Raw genomic sequence first — 24815 nt, forward strand, 5'->3', positions numbered from 1 at the left:
CTCTTGCTTAAGATACCACGCCCACCCGTTTTTCTCTTTTGTGTCCATTCGCTCTCAAAACATTTATCCTCCTTGATTCTGTTCACAACCTCCGTTTTTGAGCTTAACATCCCGTTGTTAGTTTTAACATGTTTAGGACAGTAATTATACTCTGGCAAGTGCTGATACTTGGTCACCTTGTCCATTCTCTGGATAATTTGGCAACAGCCATCACTCCTAGAGACTGCAGTCTAGCATGTATTCGCCAGGTAAGACCTCCTGCTGTGTGCATTATGTCCTCTGATGAATTACTGATTTATGTTCTATGCCTCCTCCTTGCCTAAAGAAGCATTACTATGATGGAAATGCTTAGATATAAGAAAATGGAACATGGAATGACGCAGTTGTTGGACTTTCTTTGCAGTCAGCAACATGTTTTGTTACAGTTTTAATGCATTAGTGAAGATGCTGCATCAGAGTATGATAAAAATGATTTGTTTAAATTTATCCTTATTTTTAAATAGCCTACCAGAATTAGAAATTTTAAATGAAAAAGCTTTCATATTACAACAATACTTGACAATATACCTTATTTTTGTTTAGAGTGATAAATATCATTTTTAAATCAATATTTGTAGTACTGGAAAACTACTTAACCACTTTTTTTCTTCTTTTTTTTAAGACAATTAGAAGTAGTTCTTACCTCTTTTATCTCCATAATGATTTATGGTGATACCCTTATTTAACTAAATAAGTCCAAACATAACAACAATCGCAAACAAATATGCATATTAATAAGTGAAAATATTATTGATTGTTTTTGGACTCAAAATTGTCAATAAATGTTGATAGTAAACTAGTTGTACTTACACACATGAAACCCCCCCCCCACCCCCGCTTTCTGTTCCTTTTTCTAGTTTTCCTTTTAATATTATTTGATCACGATGGTAAATTATTGTGCAGCATCTATGTGAAACTAAATTACCACTCATTAACCACCTAGCATTACACCATTTCCTTTACCATGCCACCAAACCTGTTGGGCAAAGGGTGAGCTCATTTTCTCATCTGCATGAAAATAAAAGATGAGATCATAAATTGAATGGCAGTGATTTGATGTTGACGTAATTGTTGTTGCTCTACGTTCCCATGTTGCTTGTAGCCCATGAGCATTAATAAATGCTTATGACAGATGTCATTTAGTATCATTTGGCTCTCTTATGAATGGATCTAAAAGACCCAAGCTGGGCATAAAAGGAGTTAGTGACAAAATTTGACACTTAATGACATCTTTTATAAGCATTAATTAATGCCCGTGACAGTGTCATGTCATAAAATGAGGGGGAAAAGTAGTGGCTTCTAGCCCGAAAATTACGGTACCTTGTAACCTAATTTATTCAGCTTTGAGTCAAAATATTACAATGTTATATATATTTTTTAATCACTTTTCACATACAAATAAATGATTAAAGGTTGACTGTTATCGTGCCAGCCGGCTTGACCAATGAGGTCTCCCTTATTGTTTTTTTTTTTGTTTTTTGTTCAGGGAGTTGGCAACCCTAACAATAAATTAAATTAACTTTAAAGTTAGATGTTACCAATCATGCTGATTGGAAAATTTGACAATTATAATTGTAATTATACTTGGATCCCATTAGAACAGGGGTGTCCAAACTTTTTGCAAAGGGGGCCAGATTTGGTGTGGTAAAAATGTGGGGGGCCGACCTTGGCTGACGTCCTTTACGTAGAACAATATATTTAAGCAAAATTTAGCAAGCCATTCTGTGTGCTTTATTTTGCTTTATTATTATTTTTTTTATTAATAATTTCAACAATCTCGCAACTAACCTTTGTGGCATTCTCTTTCGACTCTCGGGGTTCTTGCAAAATACTGCTTCTGTGAAATTGAACTAGCTTTAAGTTGCTTCAATTTCTTGCTGCGTATCTTCACTGTAATGTGGTCGTACATGTCAACGTGTCTCGTTTGGTAATATCGCCTCACATTTTGAACTCTTTAAAAACAGCGAGTGTCTCTTTGCAAATGAGGCAGACACAGATGTTGCGTATTTTAGTGAAGAAATAATCCAATTTTCACCTATCGTTGAAGCGTCGGCCGTAGCAGTCAACTTTTTTTGTTGATTGTCGCTATTTTAGAAAATTAGAAGTAAAGGGTCACACGGGGTAATGTTGCTTAGAGTGCTGCTGCCTTTTAGTGTGTAAATGAGGAGCAGCATTTAGTGTGTGAGCTACTTCATATGCTGGTAGCTGTACTGCTGACCAATTTATTAAGTGTGTGCGGGCCAGACATTATTGATTTTATGACAGAGGCCGGGAGCCGGATGAAATTTGATCACGGGCTGCATTTGGCCCCCGGGCCAGACTTTGGACATATCTGCATTAGAACAATCAAGTGTACTATGGGACTTTGATGTTACAGCAAGGTAGGCAAAGTTGATGTGGACCAAAGTGCGACCAGGAAACATGGAGTGAAGGATTTTTATTGAACAATGGCATGGTGTTGAGTAGGGATGGGAATTGATAGGATTTTTACGATTCGGATTCCATTATCGATATTGCTTAACGATTCGATTCTTTATCGATTCTCTTATCGATTCTAATTTGGGGAAAAAGAACAAACGTTTTGATTGGCATCGAGTTTGTTTAATCAGAAGTCACAACCTTACAAACTCACAACTAGATCAAAAGAGGCCCAAAGCCTCAATGTTAACTGTGGCAATAAGTGGCAAATACACAAGAATGTGTAACATTTTACTGAAACATTTATCTAATAGAAATAAAAAATATTGGTGTATATTGGCAGATAGGTTGTTGTTCTGCCTTTGGCAATATGTGTTAAAGCAGGGGCCCCCAAACTTTTTTCTGTGAGGGCCACAGGGCTTACACCCGAAGAAGAAATGCATCCAAGCGAGTGAGCGAGTTAGTGAGAGAGGGAAACACTTCTACGAGCCTACGTTCTTTGTTAATGTTAATATCTACAGAGGCAACGCCTGTATGTATCATCTTTTGTGTTGTTGTTGTTGTGTTTCCACTCGCGATCGGACACTTAAATCCAGTTGTGTAGTGCAGGGGTTTTCAACCCAGTCCTCAAGGCACACTGTGGGTCCTGGTTTTTGTTCCAGCCGATCCAGCAGAGACAGTTGAACCAATGAGGCTTCTGCTAAAACAAGCCACACCTGACTGCAATCAACTGATTGCACTTGTAAAACACCAGATTGGGGAAAAAGTGTTGTCATCTTGTTTGGTAAGAATGAAATCCTGCACCCACAGTGTGCCTTAGTGGAATAGGTTGGGAACCCCTGGTGTAGTGGTTTGAACGATGTGCTAATGCTAGCGAACGAATGCTAACCATTTGTTATTACTGTTATTAGCAGCTAATCATCGCTGATTTACGTTGATGCAAACCTGTTTGTTGTTGGGGACGAAATTGATTTTTTTCATATCTATTCTTAGTTTCACTCTTCAAGTGATGGTTGAATAAAGTCAGCAAATTATACCAACGTCTTCTGCATCGTCATTTGGGAGTTTAGCTAGCTGTATAGCCAGGACTGAGCCTTAGCCTCTCTGTGAGGACAGCGCAGTCGTATTCCCTCCCGATGCAGTTATCTCCACCTTGCAATGACTGCAAGTCGCTTTGTTGTAATTTTTCCTCGTGAAGTGAAGACACACTTTCGAGCGTTTGAACCTACGTGCTGTCATTGTTATGTTTATGGCTGCAATGCTCGTGCTTACCCGTCGTAACCTTTCATTTTCACACTCTTTCCAAACTTTGGAGCGAGTGGTTCTTGGCGCCATGCTAGATTGATGCGTCTGGACAACAAGACACATCACGACGCAATACGCGTCTTTAGGAATCGTTAAAGGGATCGTTAAGGCTTTTTCATTGTGATGTCGAGGCCTCGAAACACTCGGAACCGGTTCCGAATTGGAATCAGATTTCGATTCCCATCCCTAGTGTTGAGTGGCTGACGGGTTGATTGGTCAATGGCTGTGGCTGTAACTGCGGCTGTGACGGCGAGGGCTTTGATGGGTGGGTGTTTTAATGGCAGAAACAGAGTTAGTCAAGAGTTCGACAACTAGAGTAAAAAAATTACTGGCGTAGTTGGCCAATGTACCAATGGTGACTGGCAGAATCATGCTGCCCAGACCGCTCCTTAAACGCAGTAGTGATGATTGTTGATGCAATGCAGGTGCACTCCCGGGTCTGCCACAACCAGCCTGACAAGTTAGAACTGATGCCACATGTCAAAAAAGGAAGTGTCACATCAATAAATGTCAGAGAAGAGGGGAGTGTGGGCAAGGATCACCACATTAGGATTAATTGGAATACAGTAAACAGATTGATGGGTGCAGTTCTTGAATCTTTAAAGATGTTCCAGCTGCTGTGACATGAATACTTGAAAGCCAAGATGTCTGAGATAAATACACAAGAATTACCTGATTGAACAGCCAATTTTCTTATTTGTCTGTGTGAGAGGCATTAACAAAGTTAATGGGGTAATTGAATGTTCCATGGCGTCAGTTTAAATGGCAGCCAATGGAACTACATTCCTCGTATTCATTATGTGACAGCTGACAAAAATTATGAAAAAGTGACAATTTTTATGGAAAGGCTAAACAATGACTGCATCAATGATTCATGCTTATTGTAATTTGTCCAATTGGCCCCTACAAATTGGAATTTAGATGGGTTGTTATTCCAACACCGTTCTCCTTATTTGTATGTACTCAAAGCTGAAAATCTGCAGGGTAGCACATTATTTCTTTTCTAACCAATTTTGGCAGTGCTTAAGAATTCTGTCAATGTCAAACGATTTATGGACCAGATTGCATTTCTCTTAGACGGTAATATTTTCAGAAAACCTCCCTCCCTATAACTTTCAAAGTGAGTGTCGGCAGTCTAGCTGCTAGCCTGGCCTTTAACCTCAGCCGTCAAGCCGCTCGACCTGCGACAAGGTGGCCGTTCTATTACCAGTCTATTACATACAGAATATAGTGGTACGATTTTTTTGTCCATCAAGGACAAACATGATGAAAACGACAACCTCAGTGTCCCATTGTTTGTTCACAAGGAAATTGCATAATAGTCAATCCATTTATGTTTGACTGCATTTGTGCCACATCCAGGGGGGACCAGGTTGCGACTACTGCAGAATAAGCAGTGACGAAATCAGTACCGCTCTCGGCCTCAAGTCTCGCAAACTAATTGGAAGTAAGTGAAATTCTTTTAGTGTACATTTCCTCAGCCATGAATCATTTGCTGCTCATCTCCATGTGTCCTTTTGATTCTACATTTACGTATTTGGTGGTTAACCTAAAGGTCTGAAGTGTGCTCCAACTGTTAGCTCCTTTAAATCAGGGCTAAAAATGCTACTGTATACCACAGCATATTGATAACTGCCTACATATTTCAAATTTCAAGGTATATGCTTTTTATTCTGTTTTTGGTGTTATTTCTATTTCCAATTATGTTTTTTTAACTCTCGATGATTTAATATGATTTTTATGTGTAATTTTTTTTCCTGTTTCAATTTGTTTTTGTTAGTCATATTAATTTTCTAGTTTTATTTATATTTACTGTTTCAATGTTCTTTGTTTTTAACCTTCTTGATGATTTAATGTGAGGTTTACGTATCATTTAATCTATGTGGATCTTCATTTGATGTAAAGCACTTTGAATTGCCTTGTGTAATGAATTGCGCTATACAAATAAATTTGGCTTGCCTTGCCTTGCCTTGCCTTGCCTAAACCACCAATACAAGACAATACCAAATGCTCTCCTGCAATTCTAATGCATTTCTGGGATGCACTGTAAATATACTACATTAATGTTATCACCCAATGCAAATTTAAATTTAAAATCCCAGTGATGTCTTCAAAATTAAACAACTCTTAAGAAATGTTTGATTTTGGGGCCATAAGCGTAATAATGTGTTTTGTATTACACTGTACTTCCATTCAGAGAAGTTTATTATTAAAATTATTTGAGAATTCATTACGTTACTGCTACGCAACATATTGCTAATGTATAAACTTACATTTTTCCTATGTTTCTCTTCATTTTTCTCCCTATACAGTATTTCTCTACCACTTCACTTATACAATTGAGTGCCAGTTGTTTGTCTACAACAGGTCTCAATAATTTTTGGAGCTTTTGGTTCTGCATCTTATTAAAAAAAAAAAAAAAAAAAAAACTGCACAGAGAATCAATTGTATTGATGAATTTAATTACGCTAGTACATACTGTACAGTATAAATATATGCATACATGTGTAGTATTGTACACATGTAGCCATTTTTAGGAAAAAAATGTTTATGTAGTTATACCGTCAATGACTTTATTCATGTTTTGTAATTTTACCCTCTCTCCTTAGGTTGCATCCCATGGCCATGTTTAAAACTGTTAGGTGAAGAGGACCCTAGCATTTGTCAACACTACGTTCAAGCACCTACTGATGTGATTGTTGAATTTCTTCCTAATCCGGACCCTAATACTGACAGTGTGGTTGTCTCCTGGAAGCCAAGTCTATATGGTGTGTTGACCTACATGCCAACATGCAGATGCAACCTATTTTGTCCTATACAGCAAATTACAACCACTTTCTGATATCATTTTTTAAAAATGTAATTAAGTAATTATGATTTCATAAGTAACTCACTCGTATGTCAGAAAGGCCTAAACACCCCCTGCAGTTATTTATGCCTAAAATTGACAAGATTTATTTCAAGTCAGCTAATGAAAATACTTTGTGAGACTGTGATTTGGAATGCTAGCATGCCACCTAATCAGAGGTGGGTAGAGTAGCAAAAAACGTTACTCAAGTGAGTATCGTTACTATCTACTACTATCGTTATCCAAAAGATTTACTGAAGTAGAAGTAAAAAAAAATATTTGGTGGAAATAATACTCAAGTAACATCGTGAGTAACTGTGTGCAACGTCAGATTTTTTTTTTTTAAACAATGGTATTTTTTTCTCAGCACAACGTCATCTATATGAACTGTTATTATACTGTACTACTATAACCTTTTTATTACAGGACCATAAAAGCAAACAAAAAAAAATAAAAAATACACAAAAATAATCTGAGACTGACTAGAAAATTGACATAAATGAATCATCATCCGCTCAAAGAGTGGATAAAACATATTTTCTACCATGAAATTAAAACGATCATATCTCCAGTTTTCTGTTGTCTATCAGTGCCAAATAAAAACTGGAAGAGCAGTTGAAATCAAGTGCTTTCGAGTAAGCTTGTTCACAGCGCTGTATGTCAAATAGATTCTTTCTTACATCGCCTTGATTGAATAAGCCGACGTGATCATAGAGCTTTCGACTGCAATCTTGTGTATTGTCATGTGACTGTATTGTTACATTTGATTGGTATAATGGAGTCAGGTGATTATCGTTGCGGTGTCTCATCGGTGAAATTGGTAGAGGCACTGTGTCATGTCAGGCCAAAATGAAGTAAAATCTAATATGGAGAATAAAGAGGAAAACTTTAACAGCTCTAGTGAAGCCCAAAGTATTGGAGTAAGCATAGAGTTTCTTCCTCACTAACCGATTCAAGTAAAAGTAAACAGTATGGCGTGGTAAAACTACTCTGAGAATATTTTTCTCAAAAAGTTGAACTCAAGTAAATGTAACGGAGCAAATATAATATGTTGCTACTTCCCTCTGCAATGAAAATTATTATTGTTTTTAAAAGTGGATGCGCCTAGAGCTGTTTTTTGAATGTATGATATTTTCTGTCAAAAGCTCACTGAGACCATAAATCACTTGCCTCATTCATGTAAGAGGAGCATGTGTGGGCAAAGTCTGGCCTGGGGCTATGTATGAACCGTCGAACATACTACATACAACACAACAGCAAGAGTTTCAGGATGTCAAACTGAGTCTAATGTGGAAAAAAACAGAAAGCTAAAAATATTACATACAGGTATATGCCCACAGAGGAGAATAGTGCCAAAATTGAAGAAATAGTGAATTCATTCACTGCCCGAAGTTAGCTGGGATAGGCTCCAGCACCTCCGCGACCCTCGTGAGGAATTAGCGGCATGGAAAATGAATGAATGAATGAATTCATTCATTCATTTTCCTCACCGTTTTCTTCACAAAGGTCGTGGGGCCCGTGATAGTTAGTTTATCACATCTATGGGCAGTAGGTGAAATGACTCAGCAGTGGTATAATTAAATGGATATCTAAATGCATAAATGAATACATACGTATTTAAATATAGAAATAGTTAAATACAGTGGGGAAAATAAGTCTTTAGTCAACTACCAATTGTGCAAGTTCTCCTACTTGAAAAGATTAGAGAGGCGTATAATTGTCAACATGGGTAAACCTCAACCATGAGAGACAGAATGTGGAGAAAAAAAAAACAGAAAATCACATTGTTTGATTTTTAAAAAAATTATTTCCAAATTAGAGTGGAAAATAAGTACTTAGTCACCTACAAATAAGCAAGATTTCTGGCTGTCAAAGAGGTCTAACTTCTTCTAACAAGGTCTAACGAGGCTCCACTCGTTACCTGTATTAATGGCACCTGTTTTAACTCATTATCAGTATAAAAGACACCTGTCCACAATCTCAGTCAGTCACACTCCAAACTCAACTTTGGCCAAGACCAAAGAGCTGTCGAAGAACACCAGAGACAAAATTGTAGACCTGCACCAGGCTGGGGAGACTGAATCTGCAATAGGTAAAACACTTGGTGTAAAGAAATCAACTGTGGGAGCAATTATTAGAAAATGGAAGACATACAAGACCACTGATAATCTCCCTCGATCTGGGGCTCCATGCAAGATCTCACCCCATGGCGTCAAAATGATAACAAGAACGGTGAGCAAAAATCCCAGAACCACACGGAGGGACCTAGTGAATGACCTACAGAGAGCTGGGACCACAGTAACAAAGGCTACTGTCGGTAACACAATGCGCCGCCAGAGACACAAATCCTGCACTGCCAAACGTGTCCCCCTGCTCAAGCCAGTACACGTCCAGGCCCGTCTGCGGTTCGCTAGAGAGCATTTGGATGATCCAGAAGAGGACTGGGAGAATGTGTTATGGTCAGATGAAACCAAAGTAGAACTTTTTGGTAGAAACACAAGTTCTCGTGTTTGGAGGAGAAAGAATACTGAATTGCATCCGAAGAACATCATACCCACTGTGAAGCATGGGGGTGGAAACATCATGCTTTGGGGCTGTTTTTCTGCAAAGGGACCAGGATGACTAATCTGTGTAAAGGAAAGAATGAATGGGGCCATGTATCGAAAGATTTTGAGTGAAAATCTCCTTCCATCAGCAAGGGCATTGAAGATGAGACGTGGCTGGGTCTTTCAGCATGACAATGATCCCAAACACACAACCAGGGCAACAAAGGAGTGGCTTCGTAAGAAGCATTTCAGGGTCCTGGAGTGGCCTAGCCAGTCTCCAGATCTCAACCCCATAGAAAATCTATGGAGGGAGTTGAAAGTCCGTGTTGCCCAACGACAGCCCCAAAACATCACTGCTCTAGAGGAGATCTGCATGGAGGAATGGGTCAAAATACCAGCAACAGTGTGTGAAAAGCTTGGGAAGAGTTACAGAAAATGTTTGGCCTCCGTTATTGCCAACAAAGGGTAGATAACAAAGTATTGAGATGAACTTTTGGTATTGACCAAATACTTATTTTCCACCATGATTTGCAAATAAATTCTTTAAAAATCAAACAATGTGATTTTCTGTTTTTTTTTTCCACATTCTGTCTCATGGTTGAGGTTTACCCATGTTGACAATTACAGGCCTCTCTAATATTTTCAAGTGGGAGAACTTGCACAATTGGTTGACTAAATACTTATTTGCCCCACTGTAGGTAAAAATGAAACAAATGAACCTTCATTTTTAAATGATAATGAAGTTAAATTATTCAAGCTAAATTATTTTACATAATTGACCTTGAGCTTTAATAATATTTATTTCATATTAACATTATTTAATCTCTGGAAAATTTACATAGTAGTAGTCTTGTCTGCCTTAAAACTGGCCATTAAATTTGGCCTTATCCCACTGAGCAGCTAACATCTCGTGTGATAATTTTTCCAAATGTTTTTATTTGAATTATTTTCCCTTTTGCTGCAGGCATTGCCTTCCTGCGTGGCTTTCAGGTGATTCTGCAGCCTTTGGGAGGTTCCGGTGTTGCATGTCAGCTCTTTCTCTTTCATCAAAACCTCACGCTCTCTGCTTCACATGCTCAAAGGGTATTTATCACAGATGTCAACATGTTACATATCAACACAGTTCTGTTTTATGGAATTTTTGGGTCTGGTAAAATCATACTCCAACACTCCCAGGTTAATTATAGTCCCATTAGTAGTAAAGTACAGTATGTTCTTGCTGTGCTGTTTGAAATGTTTGTTTGCTGTCTGTTTTGTATGGAATCCCAAAAGGGTCCAAATTAAATAAATAAAAACATTTTGAAATAAATACCATTTTGATAAATAACACACAAATTGTGTAATATGGACCTTAAATTGTAAAGTAAGATAATATAATTATGAAAGACATTTTACAAGATTATAAGCGTTTTTGAAAAAGTATTTTTTTTCTTTTATTTCATAATGCCTTTTTCCACAATAGCCTTTTTTTATATTGTCATTTTTCAGCATGAGATTTTACAAGATAAAAAGCATTTTTCACAAGGTATTTTTTCATAATGTCTTTTTCCACAATGGCCTTTTTATTTCATAATGTTGTTTTTGAACCAGTCAGATAGCAATGAAAGGCCTTTACCTCAGCCTGACCGAGGATTTCAGCAGCATTGTGTTTTTAATTAGATGCTTTCTGGAAGTTTTCCGAACAGTTCATCGACGCTAGCACATGTTAATGACCAGAGGCTACCAAATGCTGTATTGATGAATTATAATGTTTATTTGAAACAAAACTTGGATAGAAAAATGTTTTTTGATTTGTATTTTTTAAATCCTGCTTAAAATATATATATTTCTGCATGAGACATCTCTTCTTGGCACATTAAAAAAAAGAACATGCAAACTCTTTATCATTTTTGTTCAAATTAACTCATGGCAGCATTTGCTTCTTGCAGGTGTACAAATCAGACCCTTTCCCAGGCCTCCCCCTTGGATCCCAATTTTCCCTGACAGTTATGGCTCTGCCAGTGCCTGAGAAATGGGAGCATTTCTATCGTGGCAAGATCTTCTCCACACGCAGTAAGATGTACCTATGTACACCTGCACTAAAAAATGCTTGTGCTTATCATCCGCAGCACTGTGCAAATGTTTTCCTGTTGGTCAAGCAATAACACATTAGTTATTTGCTACACTCATGCAAGGAGCTGGCCCAATCCTAAAGTAGAGCAACTAAACTCTGTTATAATGATACTTTGGGGCATTTTCTGTTTAGGTGGAAATTGCAGCTTAGTCAAGGTTCCAATTTCCTGTCAACGTTAGCACAAAAAAAGTCTACTTGAACAGATTTACTTTATTTCGGGTGAATCTGAGGCACTCCTGTATCCTGTGTCCTCCAGGTCAAAATGACCCACCTTCACTAAACTGACAATATAAGCATCTTAATTGACTTTTAAACACCAAACTTTATATCAAGGTTCTTCAAACCTTGAAGGACCAACTTGCCAGTCACAATATGTGTGAAACCTGAGTTTTCCCATTTTTACTTGGTTTTCTATAACTTAATAAAAATGTGCAAAAAGGAGTTTTGAATGCAATATTATTCATTCCAATGACTAAAGTTTGTCTTTTTTTCCTTCCAGTGAACAATTTAAGACAATGTACAGTACAAAAATATGAAAAATAACAACCCATTCAACTAATTCGCACATGTAGTGCGATATGCAAGTGCACAGCCTTTGCAGATATATTTCCTCCAGCACACAGTATGTGTTTTAAAGTCCGTATTTTTCTCAACTTTTATTTCATTGAAATTTCACACATTAACGAGAGCTGGACTGATATGTGTTGACATTTCATACCGCATAGGACCATGAAAATGCTTATGGAATGTGACCTAACTTAATTAAATATGATAAGTGAACCAAACTCAATTTTTATTGACCTGTTGTGAACACTAATATTTAATGAGTAAGTAGTAATTTTGGCCTGAAAAACATGCCTAACTTGATGTATCTCAGTTAAGTCAAATTAGAAAAAAATTATTTTTTTGTACTCAGTGTTCTTTGGGCATTCTTTCAGACACACGCAGATCTTCCTCGTCTATTTCACGCTTTTCTGACACCACAACATTCCCATACTCATCCACAGTGAGCCTGACCGTGCCGTCAAGCAGAGCTCTCTTCAACACCTTCACTTACTTTACTTACTTCACATCGATTTGGTAGATATTTCACTCTTTTATAAACTGTTGCGCTGCCTGTAACAAGACAACACAATAGTTTATAAAAGAGTAAAATACTGTATCGGCTGTTATATATCCGTTCCACAACAATGGATGACTGAGAGTAGTGATTGCAGTTGTTATGTCATGTCTGTTTGTAATGTGTGTTGTTTCTTAGGGTTGTGCAGTGTATGAAGCACAAGAACACCAAGTGTTAAAAACATTTTTTTTTAGGAAAGTCAACTTATATTTTATAGTGTAGTAGAGAAAATAACATCTGGATTTAAAGATAGTCACTGGGCTCTGCCCCCCACTCTCCACTTAACAAAATTACTGTATTGAAAAAAAGCCTTGAAAACTAAGCGAGTGATTTCCAAAAACTTCTGCAGTACTGTATTTACGTTACATGTTAACTTGCAGTTATTAATGCTTTTCTTTTTGCAGCATGTACAGAGAAAAATGGCTTTCAACTATGCAAAAGAGGTAAAACAGAGTCCCATCTTCAGTTTGCCTCATTTCCCAAAGACATAACACACTTATACTGTACATTGAAAATTAATCCTACACTTTGTTTTGAAATTAGAGCAAATGTAACAAAACGGTGAATAATTCTTCATACTAATTTGAAAATGTTGACTGTGGTTGCAGACTGGTATCCGCAACATGTTGATGTTCAGCAGCGAGGAACTGTGATGACCATCACCTTCAACCTGGCACCTCTTAACTTTGGCATTAAAAGCTATTTTTCTGTTTGTGTAGCAAATGGCAAGACCACATACACAGAAATTGAACCTGTAAGTGATTTTGCTCGATATTTGGTTGTTAAAAATGTGTTCACTTTTAGTAGTTCGATTTACAAATACATGCAACATTACAGATTCATTAAGCGAATGATAAAACCTTTTTTAGATTGCAAATTCCTGTTTTATTTCTCTATCAAAAATAATTTGATTCATTCTTATATAATATTCAGACTTCTTAATATGATTTATTTGATCCTTTATACTGTTTATGTCTGACAACTGGTTCCAGACTCAGATTAAGTATTTTTTGCTTTTCAATTTATTTAGTAATTGCATTTGACTCCAATATTTATTTCTTTAGAATTACTCTAAAAACAAAACACATCACAGCTTTGAGCTCAGGGACCTCAAAGAAGGAGCCAATTACACATGCGAGGTAAAACTACAGTGGAACGTATGTATATCCACAATGTCTATTGTCATATTCTAATAAAAAAAAAAAATCAATGTTACAGATAGCTGCAAACCAAATGGATGCTGTAAGGAAATTATTCAACTTTCAAGTCGAGCATCGAGGTATGTAAATTCTCTTTCAATTGGGCATAGGCCACAACCTCAAGTAATCTTGGCAACACATGCAACAAATAAGTGAGTATTAAAACTTCAATGCGGATGTATCTAAATATAACTGTCCCGCTTTCAGAGGCTGTTTCCATAGCTCCCTCCTGGACTCTATTTATTCCTGTGAGTTTTGCTGCAGTGGTCATTGTTGTCGTGCTGTGGGCTGTTCGAAGGCCGACACCGCGCGTACAAATGAAGGAGCCTTACCTCCAAGCAGGTGCAAAAGAAGTTGAAGTATACTTTTCTGATTATGATATACAGTGTTGAGCAGTGTGTAAACATGGTGGTTACCCTCCTCCTCAGATTTAACCGAGAGCCTGGAAGAAGTGAAGGCCCAGGAGGAAGTGATGATACAATCTGAAAACCGGAAGAACCCTCCACGTCTCTTAATTTGCTATAGCAGCAATGATGGCCCTGCGCACGTCAATGCGGTTATGAAGCTCGGCGCCTTTGTTCAGCAACACATGGCCACTCAGGTTCTTGACTTTTTTATGAAAAACATGAGACAGAAATGTATAATTTTTCAAATTTTGATGGATAAATGTAATGTGTATTAGGGTTCATTTTGTAACAATGTCGGAGCCACAACCAGTTAGGTAGGCCTACATACCAAAATTATGAGCAAACTCTTTAGATCTTCCCGCAGCATACACAAACAGTACAATTATACCTCGTTTTATAAATTAAAAACTGTTTAGAAAGTATTGCTAGTACTGATTATTTATGTATTTTTCAGGTTGTTCAATATTGTGTGTTAATTCCTGGTTTCTTAAATACTCAACCCCACTTGGAACCCTTCTTGACATTTTTATTTTTGGTGCTGATAGGTTTAAATGAATTTGAAAGGACATTGAATATACAGTAGATCAATGAAATTACATGAGGGTTTTCAATAAAGATACACGATAATATCGGTCACCGATAATTATCGGCCGATAATGGCAATTATGACGTCACACAGATAATCCAAATAATAAAAAAATTCAACCGATAATGCAATCCGATAATTATATACTTGATTTTGCCTCCAAATGTGCTCAACCGAAGAATTAAGCACGCCGCCTCCTCAACCCCTCCCCTCTCCGAAGCCCCTGAGGGAGGAGGGGTTGAGGAGGCGGAGTTACAAGACAAGAAGTAGTTGAATATTATGGCGGCTGTTACTAAAAAAACGACGCTCTCGCCATCTGCGAAACATGTACCGTACAAGTTCCACGAGGCAGAAAGAACGCGTCCTCATTCAAAACCACTAACCCAGCAGCCACTTAAAACTGCATCACAAAGAATTTTGGAACATATACGAGGCTGCTGCTAGCAGGAATGCTAAAGCTATTGTAAACACTAAGCTAAACTACAGGGCTTGTGACGATACAGAGTCGGGCTGTTTGGGAATGCAGCCCAAGGCGGGTGGTAAATTCCGACGGAGCCCGCCGCTTTGGCCTGTCCGGCAGGCCGCCGCCGCCTCGCCTTAGGCGGGGCGGGCCGAGCCCGGTTCCCCGGCCTCTGGACCTCCGGCGAACACCCCGGTTTCTCGAGCGTTCCCCCACGGCGTGCGAGCAGAGCCAGGACCCGAATACGCCGCGGCGAACCGGCCGGGGCGGGCGTGCGGATTATCCGGTACGAATGTAGCTGCCGCCAAGACGAGACAGTTTTTTTTTTTTTTACCTTAATGACACGAGAACCAAAGCCCTGGATAAAAGAAATAATGCAGTTTATACGACCACCATTCTTCATGAAAAAGTGATGTCCGGTAAGCAAGCTTATCATGACGGCACAGTGGTTATAAGATAATTTAAACATGGAGAAAACGAAGTCAGCCAGTCAATAATGCATTCAGAATGTGAAATGACGAGCGGCCAGATGACTTTGTAACGCTGCCTTTATTTTCGGCTTAATAAAACTCAGGCACAAAACAACACGCACACGGATGCGAGCGCCAACTCTGTCCAAATAGTACCGCCGTGTAGCAGTTTAGCTGCTGTAACGCAAATGTCGTGAAAGCCGCAAATGTAAACAAAGCGCTGCAGAATGGGTACATGACATCTCGCTCTTTTGAGGTAATCATTTTCACAGTGTGCAACAAAGCATATAACATTAGCAATCACTTTTCAAATTATTTAACTTATTTCTTTGCTCAATTACAGTCACAGTAGATAATCAAATTCTTAAATCAATATTCTGTAGCCACAAATATTATTCAAAATCTTTCCTTCTTCAAGTTTTTTTTTTTTTTTTTTAGGATTAAGTATAATAATGTATTGCTTAAAACAAGGCTGTTAAGATTGTTTTCAGCTAGCTATTTTTCTTCCAAGAAATCTGAGAGAAATACACTTGAAGCGATGGCAGATAATTTCACTTATTGCCAATAGATTTACACTTAAAACTGACTAGTTTTAAGGAGGTGTGTTTTGCAGCGGATTAATGTTATATATGTTAGGAATGGCTTACTTTTAAACACATTTTTGTGCAACTTAGGTATTTACTCTGTAAGTAATTGTTGCCAAAGGTTTACCATTACACAATGTCAGACAATCTGTCATTATTTAGATGTTTGAATTGACGACTTGTTCATACATTGTGTTGAAAAAAAGAGCAATAAATTATATTTTTGCACAGTAATATTTTCTTTTGTGTATACTTTAAAATTTTACATAAATCTTTTAATAGAATTATCGGCTTGACATTATCGGTTATCGGTTGGAATGAGGAGGAAATTATCGGTATCGGTTGAAAAATGCATTATCGTGCATCACTAGTTTTCAACTTCCTTACGACCCTCAAAAGACCATTGAAACCAATTACAATCAACTTCAGCTGAGTTAGTTTAGGCAAGGCAAATTTATTTGTATAGCACAGTCCAACACAAGGCATTTCAAATTGCTTTACTGATATCTCATGAAAATCATCAAGACTCGATAAAGAAATAGGAGTAGGGTAAATAAGTATTCACTGCAGTGTTTTTTGTGTGTAATGACAATAAAAGGAAATCTGATACGACAGAGTTTTAGGGCCAAATTAATAAATTTTAAAAAAGGACTTTGAGATTAGTCGTACTATTGCTACGAGAAAGTCGCAAATATTGTGTAGGTAGCTTTGAGCCACTACGCACTTTCCATACATGTACAGTGGGGCAAATAAGTGTTTAGTCAACCACTAATTGTGCAAGTTCTCCTACTTGAAAATATTAGAGAGGCCTGTAATTGTCAACATGGGTAAACCTCAACCATGAGAGACAGAATGTGGAAAAAAAACAGAAAATCACAGTTTGATTTTTTAAGAATTTATTTGCAAATCATGGTGGAAAATAAGTATTTGGTCAATACCAAAAGTTCATCTCAATACTTTGTTATGTACCCTTTGTTGGCAATAACGGAGGCCAAATGTTTTCTGTAACTTCACAAGCTTTTCACACACTATTGCTGGTATTTTGGCCCATTCCTCCATGCAGATCTCCTCTAGTGCAGTGACGTTTTGGGGCTGTCGTTGGGCAACACGGACTTTCAACTCCCCCCACAGATTTTCTTTGGGGTTGAGATCTGGAGACTTGCCTGGCCACTCAAGGACCTTGAAATGCTTCTTACGAAGCCACTCCTTTGTTGCCCTGGCCGTGTGTTTGGGATCATTGTCATGCTGAAAGACCCAGCCACGTCTAATATTCAATGCCCTTGCTGATGGAAGGAGATTTTCACTCAAAATCTCTCGATACATGGCCCCGTTCATTCTTTCCTCTACACAGATCAGTCGTCCTGGTCCCTTTGCAGAAAAAAAGCCCCAAAGCATGATGTTTCCACCCCCATGCTTCACAGTGGGTATGGTATTCTTCGGATGCAATTCAGTATTCTTTCTCCTCCAAACACGAGAACCTGTGTTTCTACCAAAAAGTTCTATTTAGTTTCATCTGACCATAACAAATTCTCCCAGTCCTCTTCTGGATCATCCAAATGCTCTCTAGCGAACCGCAGACGGGCCTGGACGTGTACTTTCTTCAGCAGGGGGACACGTCTGGCAGTGCAGGATTTGAGTCCCTGGCGGTGCATTGTGTTACTGATAGTAGCCTTTGTTACTGTGGTCCCAGCTCTCTGTAGGTCATTCACTACGTCCCACCGTGCGTTTCTGGGATTTTTGCTCACCGTTCTTGTTATCATTTTGATGCCACGGGGTGAGATCTCGCATGGAGCCCCAGATCGAGGGAGATTATTAGTGGTCTTGTATGTCTTCCATTTTCTAATAATTGCTCCCACAGTTGATTTCTTTACACCAAGCGTTTTACCTATTGCAAATTCAGTCTTCCCAGCCTGGTGCTGGTGAAGGTCTACATTTTTGTGTCTGGTGTCCTTCGGCAGCTCTTTGGTCTTGGCCATAGTGGAGTTTGGAGTGGAGTGTTACTGACTGAGGTTGGGGACAGGTGTCTTTTATACCGATAATGAGTTAAAACAGGTGCCAATAATACAGGTAACGAGTGGAGACTCGTTAGACCTCGTTAGAAGAAGTTAGACCTCTTTGATAGCCAGAAATCTTGCTTGTTTGTAGGTGACCAAATACTTATTTTCCACTGTAATTTTGAAATAAATTCTTTAAAAATCAAACAATGTGATTTTCTGTTTTTTCCACATTCTGTCTATCATGGTTGAGGTTTACCCATGTTGACAATTACAGGCCTCTCTAATCTTTTCAAGTAGGAGAACTTGCACAATTGGTGGTTGACTAAATACTTATTTGCCCCACTGTAGTGTTAAATCAGTAACATTTTAAAACAGAAAAAAAAAAAAATCACAAAATAGAAAATACAGGCTATGAAGTATGACGTAGACCAGCTGTATGATTTTATAGTCTATCCTTTGATGAACAGGAAGTCTGTGTAATCATTTCATAGATGGTGTAATATGGTCCTATATTTTTAAGGACTCCGCCAGCAGCATTCTGGATTAGTTGCAGCATCCTGATTGATTTTTTTGTTAAAACCTGTGAATACGCCATGCCAGTAATCCAATTTACTAAAATTCAATGCATGGTTAAGTTTTCCATGTTTTTTTAGAACAGAGCCCTTAACCTTGACAATTTTTTAGGTAGTTTAGGCTAGTTATTTAACAATTCTTAACAAAAATATGAAATGTAAAGGAAATACTCAGCAAATAACAATACTTGTTATCTGATACCTTCAAGGTGTCTCTGGATCTTTGGGATTCTCTGGGACTGGCCGAGGAGGGACGCACGGCCTGGTTTGCCCGTCAGATCCGGGAGAGCGACTTTGTCTTGGTAATTTGTTCCAGGGGCCTCTGCCGCAAAAGCGGGCCTTCAGCAGAAGGCGTCTTTAGTTCTAATGGGATGGTAGGCCTCATCGGAGCAGAAGTGGGCCGAGCCAAATCTGACGGAAAGGACCTATCCAAGTACATGGCTGCCATTTTCAGTTATTCTGAAGAGACAGATATTCCCACCGAACTAGGGCTCGTGTTCCGTTACAGGCTGACAGCCGATTTACCTCTGCTTTTCTCGCAACTCCACCAAGTCCCGCTTCACACGCCAGGCCGTTATGTAAAGATTGACAACATCTCACAGGAAGATTTTATCCTGTCACCCGCTGGACAGGCTTTGCAGCAGGCGATCAATGAATCAGAGCAGGCAATGAAAGAAAGTAAAGAGAGATTTGGCAGTGAGGAGTAAAGCAATGACAGAAATTTAAAGACCCAGGTGAAACGAACAAAAGAATAGTCCCCCCCTCTCTCTGATAACATTATACAATCTGTCATATATTCTCAGTGGCTATGTTTCTATGCAGCCAATATCCAGGTTAAGGTAATTCATTCATTCATTCAATCATTCATTCATTCATTCATTCTTCTTCTGTACCGTTTATGTTTATGAGGGTCGAGGCTAACCATGCTAAATATTCAGGTTTTTTTTTTTAGACATTAAAATAATCATTTTACATGCACAAGCAAACTGGGTTTTCAGTAAAGCAGCATACTCCTTTCCAACGTCTGACGCATGGCGACATCATCATGCACAGAGTCATGAGAGTCGAGTCGACATCATGATACAAACCACATCATTTTAGCAACTCGCCAAACCCCACAAACTTGTAACTGTTCGCCCTTCTTGTAAATCTCCCTACCATGGTACAGTTTACCACCATTAAAAAACTTAATGTTGAAGTCTTTCACTACTCTGGTGAAGTGATGAGTTTCCTTCTCAGGCCAAAGGATTTTAAGTTGTTTTTCGCCACGTAATGTGCAGCAGCAACTACTTCCTGTATTAGATTTTGAGCATGCACAGAACATAAATATGACATGCCTTTTTAACATTGTGTGGAAGTTTGGGACACTACAGAATGAATGGCAGACTGGGGTGGTGGTTCTTCTTTTTAAATAAGGGGACCAGAGGATGTGTGCCAACTACAGGGGCATGACACTCCTCACCCTCCCTGGGAAAGTCTACCACAAGGTACTGGAAAGGAGGGTCCGGCCGATTGTCGAGCCTCGGATTGAGGAGGAACACTGTGGGTTCCGACCTGGTCGTGGAACAACGGACCAGCTCTTTACTCTCACTGGAGTCCTGGACGGGGCTTGGGACTATGGTCATCTAGTCCATATGTGCTTTGTGGACCCGGAAAACTCATATGACCAGGTCCCCCGGGATATACTGGACTTCATAGGGCCATCCAATCCCTGTAAACCTAAACTGAGAGTTGTGTCCATGTCTTTGGCAGTAAATCAGACTTGTTCCAAGAGATGTTGGCCTTTGCCAGGGTTGCGCTTTGCTACCAATTCTGTTCGTGATTGTCACGGACAGGCTATCGAGTTGTAGTTTTGGCGGAGAGGGTATACAGTTTGGTAGGTTGAGGATTGCATCGCTCCTTTTTGCAGATGATGTGGTTTTTGCAGCCGTGTGTAAGGCGTGGATGAGGATCATCACCTCTTAATCTGAGGCCATGGTTCTCTGCAGGAGACCTGTGGATTGCCTTCTTCGGGAAGAGAATGCGGTCCTGCAAATAGTGAAGGAGTTCCAGTATCATGGAGTCTTTTTCACGTGTGAGGGAACAACGGAAAGTGAGATTAGATAGAGAATCGGGGCAACAGAAGCAGTATTTATTGCTTTATCGCACTGTTGCAACGAAGAGAGAGCTGAGCCGAGAGGCAAAGCTTTCCATCTTCATTCCTACTCTCACCTATGGTCATGAACGAAAGAACAAGATTGCGGGTACAAGCAGCCGAAACTGTTGTTCTCAGGCAGATAGCCGACGACTCCTTCAGAGACAGGGTCACAAACGCTGCTATTCGTGAGAGGCTCAGAGTGAAGTCGCTGATCCTTCATGTAGAAACGAGTTGGTTGAGGTCGTTCCAGCATCTGCTGTGGATGCCACCAGGGTGCCTCTCTAGAGAGGTGTTCCTGACACGAACAGCTGGGAAAAAAACCTTGGGGCAGGCCCAGAACCAGGTAGAGGGATTAAATCTCAACACTGGTTTAGCAGTGCCTCGGGATTGGGGCTCCCTGCTGAAACTACTTCCCCCGCGACTCGACTTGTTACCGGTTAAAGATGGATGGATGGACAGAACATAAATGAAGGCTCCCTTCTCAGGTGATAGCTAGTTTCAAGGCCAGATATTCGGTTGATAAAAGAATTAACCCGAGAGTAGTGATTGGATTTTTAAAAAACAGAATATAATAATATTGGGGTTTTCAAACCTGTTTACATGGCCTTACATAACCGGGGTATTGTCAAATACCTGATTACGAAAGGGTTATTGGCCGCATCTAAACATATAGTAGCCACTATCCATATTAGCAGACGGAAGACAGATTTATACACGCACACACACAAATTATATTCACACATACAAACAAAAAAGTAATCATCCTGTAATTGTCGGATAGTGTATTTTCTTCAAGGATGACTCTTTATATAGGAAATTATATAAGAATTCCGGCCTATATGTTTTTTGCGGGGACCAGTGTTGTTAATCTTACTGAAAAAAAGTAATTAATTATAGTTACAAATTACTTCTCCCAAAAAGTAATTGCGTTAGTAACTCAATTACCTGAATGTAAGAGTAATTAGTTACTTGGCAAAGTAATTGGTGATAATTACTTTTTTTTTTCCCTCAAAAAAAAAAAAAAAAAAAAAAAAAAAAAAAAACATTGGCCACACTATGTGAAGTTTTTTGTGAAGGTTTTTGGTACAATTGGCCCGAGCCCAATTCTTTACCCTAATTTACCCTTTACCCTGAATCAACTGTAAAAAGTTGTTAAAATTGCTCCCATTATTGCATTTGTTCCCTTCTCTCTACTTTCGACATATGAAAGTTTTAAAACTGTTTCATCATTTAAAGATAGATTCAAGTCAAGATTTTGCCGATTTAGAAGTATTTATATAAAAAGATTAAAAGAAGATAAAAAGTTACTTAGGTTCGCTCGGAAGGTTCTCTTTAACAGAGCCGTCCTAAAAAGTCTACTGCTTTAAGATGGCGGCTGTCTACTAACGCATTTAGTGCCATGCAGTGTTGTTAATTTTACTTTAAAAAAGTAATTAATTACAGTTACAAATTACTTCTCCCAAAAAGTAATTGCGTTAGTAACTCAGTTACCTGAATGTAAGAGTAATTAGTTACTTGGCAAAGTAACTAGTGATATGTTTTTTTCTTTCTCAAAAAAAAAAAAAAAAAAAAAAAACACACACACACACACAGGTCACACAATGTGAAGCTTAAAGTGTTTGGGGGACAATTGGCCCTAGCCCAATTCTTTACCCTCCACTTAACTAGACACAAGGGTATTGCGATAACTAGCTAGTAACCTTTGCTGTGTGTGGAAGTCATTTAAAGTTGTGAATCAATCGTTAAAGTTGTTAAAATTTCTCCCGTTATTGCATTAGTTCCCTTCTGTCTACTTTAAACATGTGTAAGTTTTAAAACTGTTTCATCATTTAAAGATAGATTTAAGTTAAGATTTTGCCGATTTAGGAGCATTTTAGATTTTAAAAAATTACTTAGGTTCGCTAGGAAGGATCTCTACATCAGGGCCTTCCTGAGAGGTCTACTGCTTTAAGATGGCGGCTGTTTACAAACGCATGTAGTCCTTAAAACATGTTGGCAGTGCAGCAGTGTCTATCATTTGCATCTAGTTCTATAATATGATATCTACCGTGTCATGTGGGCGTAGTTTGTCTGCTATGGCTGCAGTCAGGTATTATTGGAGCCACCTAGCATCGCGGTTGCAACGGCGTCTTCCCCACTCCTGCTCTGCTCTCGTCCCCGTGAGTCCGTTTCTCTCAGACTTTTTTTTATTCAACCAACTTAGTAACGCATAGTAACGCACGCCTTTCCCGCCTCAGTAACGGTAACGGCGTTGCCAAGATGAGAAAAGTAATTAATTAGATTACTCATTACTGAAAAAAATAACGCCGTTAGTAACGCCGTTATATTGTAACGCCGTTATTAACAACACTGGCGGGGACTGATCCAAATTTCTCAATTCCCACACGGCTCTCTGCTGCTCACATTAGTTAATGACAGCCACAAACTTCTACAAAAAGTGGCACGAAGCAAATACGTGGGTAGCCAAATTACAGCTGGTCTCCCTCCATGAGCAACATACTATTTCTGCCTCAGCAGTGCACTTTGACCTAAAAAAATGTGTAAATACACTTTGAATACTAGGTATGTGCACCCAAAGATTTAATTAAGCTATCAAACTCAAACACAAGAGTTCTATTATTTGCTTTTCTATATATTTTTAAGATTGCACAAATGCAAATCTCATGATGGTGTAATTACTGATGTCAATGAATAAGCTATTACTGTCTTAAGTGGAAGAACATTTATCTCAAGGTATACTGTATATTACAATAATGTATGTCTAGTGTACTCCCGAATATATGTAGTACCAAAATGATATTCACAAAATGAATATGAATGTTTACATTGTGTTTTCCAAGATGGGCTAATGAGCTGAGTCCGTTGTGTTGACAGTTAGTGCGTTAATGAACTTTGTGTCTTGTTTGATCTTAATTCATGTACTAAATAATCATTCAACTACTACTTGGATACCTCAAACACAGTTTGCGCTGATTCATGTTTCCATTGTGATTGACAGACTTTGTATAGCAAATCATGCCAGTAAAAGCCTTCATATCTTGGGCGTTTTCAAGCACTATGTATTTTGTGAGTGCAATTGTTAACAATGATATACCTCAATATGCAAGACTGTCTGTGAAACATATGTCTGGGACATAAATGTTGAGAAGACAATATTTGTAATGTATGTACGTAAGTGAATTGGTTGAATTGTGTTCTATTTATTGCTTTTCTATTTAAATATCTAATAAAGAGACATTTCATCTGTACATTCTGTGTGCCATGTAACAATTACAGTACACTATTGTATGTAATTATATCGCATTCTCAACAAATTACAGTTATGACTTTGCTTAAAATCTTGTGCAACTGACAGACAACAATGAATTGAGGACCAGAATGCCCATTTAACCAACTTTGTCATGTCCTATGCTATTTTGAGCCACGATGGTGCAAAGATGATCTTCTAATGATAGATGTACGTAATACCAAACTAGTCGGCAAAAAGCTAAAATACTGTACGTGATACCAAACTAGTCGGCAATAAGCGGAAAATATTTTCTATGTGAGTCAATTCAAGAAAAAAGTCCCATCTTCTAGTCTTAAAAATGCTATTGGAACACCCATTACATATGGAAACATATAGGTACAGTATAATTTTGGAGGAAATATCATTCATGTCTTTTCTGAACCAACCTCAATAAAGTGACACTCCAGTGGAAGTCAACTTTGATAAATTATTTGATTTGGTCAAAGAAAAGATGTGTTGTTTACAAGTCCACCAAATTTGAATTAATGAAAAATATGCTAAATAATTTTAATAAGACTTCAAAATGGGGAGGAAGGCCTGCCCAAATAGGTCTAAGACACTCGGCGTATCCGCTGATTGTACTCAATCCACACTCCTCTCAAGTACCAAGTGTCCATTTGTTACCATAACTGGCTACAACTTGGATGATACTTAGTTTAGATCAGTGCTTCTCAATTATTTTCATGTTATGCCCCCCAGGATGACGTAAACGTTCCGCCCCCCCC

General features: G+C 38.6%; 1 protein-coding gene across 1 annotated transcript; it reads left to right on the forward strand.

The window, feature by feature from the left end:
- Positions 1-99: 99 nt before the first annotated feature.
- Positions 100-24626, forward strand: si:ch211-207e14.4 (interleukin-17 receptor D). Its single transcript, XM_057830008.1, has 12 exons — positions 100-248; positions 5125-5209; positions 6372-6530; positions 10121-10239; positions 11085-11208; positions 12794-12832; positions 12998-13143; positions 13454-13528; positions 13608-13668; positions 13796-13930; positions 14017-14189; positions 18874-24626. Exons 1-12 carry the CDS (start codon positions 129-131, stop codon positions 19369-19371), a joined length of 1734 nt encoding a protein of 577 aa, XP_057685991.1. The 5' UTR covers positions 100-128; the 3' UTR covers positions 19372-24626.
- Positions 24627-24815: the final 189 nt, after the last annotated feature.

The sequence above is a fragment of the Corythoichthys intestinalis genome, chromosome 2 (assembly GCF_030265065.1).
Source record: "Corythoichthys intestinalis isolate RoL2023-P3 chromosome 2, ASM3026506v1, whole genome shotgun sequence".
Lineage (NCBI taxonomy): Eukaryota > Metazoa > Chordata > Actinopteri > Syngnathiformes > Syngnathidae > Corythoichthys > Corythoichthys intestinalis.